At 47.5% G+C, this 4,304-nt stretch overlaps 1 protein-coding gene across 1 annotated transcript in view; it reads right to left on the bottom strand.

The window, feature by feature from the left end:
- The window catches only part of LOC104995216 (major allergen I polypeptide chain 2-like), a 40,105-nt gene extending 35,952 nt beyond the window's left edge, over positions 1–4,153 (bottom strand). The window contains exons 1-2 of the mRNA XM_010848961.1: positions 4,090–4,153; positions 3,387–3,568 (exon numbers count right to left, since the gene is read on the bottom strand). Of these exons, the coding sequence (XP_010847263.1) occupies positions 3,387–3,568; positions 4,090–4,153 (246 nt within the window). The remainder of the gene's footprint in view (positions 1–3,386; positions 3,569–4,089) is intronic.
- Positions 4,154–4,304: the final 151 nt, after the last annotated feature.

The following is a 4,304-nucleotide window of genomic DNA, read 5'->3' as shown; positions in this document are numbered from 1 at the left end:
CTTTGACTGTGTGGATCACAATAAACTGTGGAAAATTCTGAAAGAGATGGGAATACCAGACCACCTACCTGCCTCTTGAGAAACCTATATGCAGGTCAGGAAGCAACTGTTAGAACTGGGCATGGAACAATAGACTGGCTCCAAATAGGAAAAGGAGTATGTCAAGACTGTATATTGTCACCCTGCTTGTTTAACTTATCTGCAGAGTACATCATGAAAAACACTGGGCTGGAAGAAGCACAAGCTGGAATCAAGATTGCCGGGAGAAATACCAGTAACCTCAGATATGCAGATGACATCACACTTATGGCAGAAAGTGAGGAAGAACTAAAGCGCCTCTTCATGAAAGTGAAAGAGGAGAGTGAAGAAGTTAGCTTAAAGCTCAACATTCAGAAAACTAAGATCATGGCATCTGGTCCCAACACTGCATAGCAAGTAGGTGGGAAAACAGTGGCTGACTTTATTTCCGGGGGCTCCAAAATCACTGCAGATGGTGATTGCAGCCATGAAACTAAAAGACACTTACTCCTCAGAAGGAAAGTTATGACCAATCTAGATAGCATATTCAAAAGCAGAGACATTACTTTGCCAACAAAGGTCTGTCTAGTCAAGGCTATGATTTTTCCATTGGTCATGTATGGATGTGAGAGTTGGACTGTGAAGAAGGCTGAGCGCCGAAGAATTGATGCTTTTGAACTGTGGTGTTGGAGAACTGTTGAGAGTCCCTTGGACTGCAAGGAGATCCAACCAGTGCATCCTAAAGGAGATCAGTCCTGGGTGTTCATTGGAAAGACTGATGTTGAAGCTGAAACTCCAATACTTTGGCAACCTGATGTGAAGAACTGACTTATTTGAAAAGACCCTGACGCTGGGAAAGATTGAGGGCAGGAGGAGAAGGGGACGACAGAGGATGAGATGGTTGGATGGCATCACCAACTCAATGAATATGGGTTTGGGTGGACTCCGGGAGTTGGTGATGGACAGGGAGACCTGACGTGCTGTGGTTCATGGGGTTGCAAAGAGTCGGTCATGACCGAGCGACTGAACTGAACTGAACTGAACTGATGTGACTTTATGCCTGCCTGGCCAGAAGGTTGAGACATTTTACCAGTTTTGCCACTCTTTTTGTGGGCCATTCTGACAGTAGTCTGACAATACCCTAAACCCTGGGAAACAGGGATAAAACCTAGTCCTATCCTTCCAAGTCTTCTATGGTAATGTGAAATATGCATTTCATAATTTCTGAAGTAGGCTGGAGGGTTCAGGACACTTGCCCGTGTGGCAATTCTGCAATTTTCACTTCACAGCATGAGGTGTTTCCATAGAAACAACATTCCCACTGGGGTAGCTTCTTCTATCCACTCCCTTCCTCCTGGTCTAAGACTTAATGGGGGTACTGGTCCCTGTGGAAGAACCCAAAGACAGCAGAGGTACTTAGTGTTCCTAAGAAAACGTCTGGCTCCTCAAGCCACCCACCTAAGAAGCAGAAAATGGTGAATGCCACTAGGACAAAGAGGGGACCTCTGATAAGCCTGCTAAGGTCATCTCCTGAGTCTCCTGTCAATAACCCGAGGGACATTTAAAGGACTGGAGGCTCTGCCACTGTGCTAAAGGACAGACTGGGAGATAAGCTATCTGTGGCCACAAAAAACAATTTCATCCTTTCAAGATAATGAAGTCGGGGTTACATATCTGCTATTTTGCTTAATCTTCACACATAATCCCTGTTTAGCAGATAACAAAATGACTTGAGAAATTTACAACAAACTTGCCCATGCTCCTACAGCTTGCCAGTGACAGGGCCTAGGTTTACACTTTTGCTATTTGACCCCAGTCCCCATGCTCTCAATGACAACATGGGCCACTTCTCCCCACCATCATCCAAGACCTCCTGCCTCACATTCTCCCCTCAGCACACAGACACTGGTAACACTGAGCAAAGCTGCAGTTATTTTATTAGAGTCAACCTGATAAAGGCCACATCAGTGGAGAAAGGTGTCTAGATTCCAACTTCAGTTGAGAAGGAAAAAGGGCAGGAAGATCAAGTGCAGATGAGGCATCACTTGCAAAGACTATGTCAACAAAGACAGCACACTGAGTATGGCTCAGAAAATGGAATTCACCACCGAGGACACTGAATGTTTGATGCAATCCGTACTCAAGTTGATGGAAGCCTGGAAGAGAGTAGGAGGAGAGGGACAGGATCTGAGCACACAGCCAGGCTATCCTGTCTCCCCAGGATCATGTCACCCTTCACCCTCAGGGATTCAGCCCCATCCCCAGTAAGAACCTCTGTCCACAGACCCACCATTGAAGGGGGCTGCCATCAGGCACCAGGGGGAAGGTGGCTCCCTAAGAGCCCAGGCACAGGTGTCAGGATGGAGACAGAGTCACCAGCCACACCAGGGAGAGGAGGAGATGACAAGGGTTAGCAGGGCATAGCCAGGGTTGGTCCTGATGGAGGAGCAAAGTGCTGGTATCTAGGTTTGGGTCACATATTCTCCACCTGATCCTCTTCTGTCAGATGTGCTGGGTGGACGAAATATACATGCAGGTATTGTAAACAACCCCATGTGCCCTGTGACCTCCTATTAGTGCATGAAACTTTGGTTCTTGAAAACCTCTCATTTTGAACAATTAACAGTTTGAGAAAAATAAGCTGAGAGACTATTCACAATCTCCAATACTGTGTGACAAGAACAAGAAAGAAGAGCTAGGCCATTAGGAGATACATTGCTAGCCCAAGTGAGCAGCCGCAGGTACCTAGAAGCCTCCTCAGGAGTCTCAGGCACCAAAATACCACAGTGGAAAATCTGGCTTGTAGACACAGAGACCATGTCAGTGGAAATGGGGGTCTGAGCCAGAGCAATGGCCATTGAGTGGGCACAAGATGAAGTGAATTGGCGATAAGTCATAAACCTTAAAAACCCAGAGAATCTCATCCTGGAAAGAGACTCTTAAGGCAGGGGCTCCTTTTCAATATTCCTTAAATAGAGCTGACATGACTCCTATACATGTGTATATTAAATGGTTGGTTTCCTGCCAAAGATTAAAATTCTAGTCCTCCAATGCTAGCATCTCTCACACTAGAAAAAAAAATCACACAAGTCAACACACTTGGCATATTACATTGATATCAGTCCCCTACTCGGTGTGAGTTAATTGGCATGATATGAACAGGTTTGGTAGCGGGATGCTGGATGTGCAGGTGGATTGTGCTTGCATATTATAGGTGATGCACACTGGAGCAAAGGTTTTATTGTGCTTCTTTGTTCATAGGTCTTCTCTGTCTCATATCCCATGACAGCATGATCTATTACCATGTGGCACATTACACTATGCCGCCTGTGAATTCTCAGGGCGGGGGTTAAGGAGGGGTAAATTACCATGAGTAGCAGATCCAAAGCCTTGTCATCAAATCCCGCCTCATCGTAGCAATCCTGGATTTTTCCTAGAGCTGCTTTTTCCTCATCGGTAGCAGCAACAAAATCAAGTGTTGTATTCAACAAGGTTTTGCTTCCAAGGATCAGTGTGCCAAACACTCCATAAAAAACAGGGCAGGCTTCCGCTGAAGGCACAACAGAAAACACCTCATCAACAGGATCACCACGTCAGAAGGTTCCTGTTTTCCCACCACTTGACAGGAACTCACACATCCAAAACTTCCAAACTCACTTCCCCCAGAGACTTGCCCTCTCCCTGGACTGCTTACATCCCAGACAGAAAACCTTCTCTATGAGGCACTCCCAGCAGAGGGAGCAGCAAGAGGGGCTGGGTCTGGAGACCCCTCTACCCTTGACCACTGCCCTCAAGATCATCAGCCTGCTTCTCTTTTTCCATTAAGCAACACTAACCTGAAGGAACTATCCCCAAGGGTATGCATGGCTAATGACCCTTCCTGCTCCACACCATCCCCTCTACAAAGAATGAAAGCCTAAGGCAGTCTGTGCAGGACTCCTGGGCACTGATCAAACAGCTGCCCTCTGAATCTGACCCTAGAAGCAGCTCGGACAGGACTGGGGAAGATGCAGTGAAACGGCATCGGGCAAGGATTAGAAGGGCCCCTCGGTCCCTCCTTCCTACCCTCACTTGTCTGGAAGATCAGCTCTCTGGTCACCATCAAGGCCAGCACAAGCAGTGCTCCCTTCATCATGGCGGCGGCTGGAGTGCGCTGCTCAGGACAGGGTATCTATTGCTTTATACACCACTAGCTCCCCAAGCCCAGCCCACATCCCTCCCAGGAGGACCACAGGCCTGTGGCCAGGCACCTGGCACAGGTGGCTCCCTGGGGCCTCGGGGTGTTT

The sequence above is a fragment of the Bison bison genome, unplaced genomic scaffold, assembly GCF_000754665.1.
Source record: "Bison bison bison isolate TAMUID 2011002044 unplaced genomic scaffold, Bison_UMD1.0 scf7180017864280, whole genome shotgun sequence".
In the NCBI taxonomy this organism is placed as follows: domain Eukaryota; kingdom Metazoa; phylum Chordata; class Mammalia; order Artiodactyla; family Bovidae; genus Bison; species Bison bison.
The sequence above is the reverse complement of the archived record's forward strand: the minus strand, read 5'-3'. Positions and strand labels throughout refer to the sequence as shown.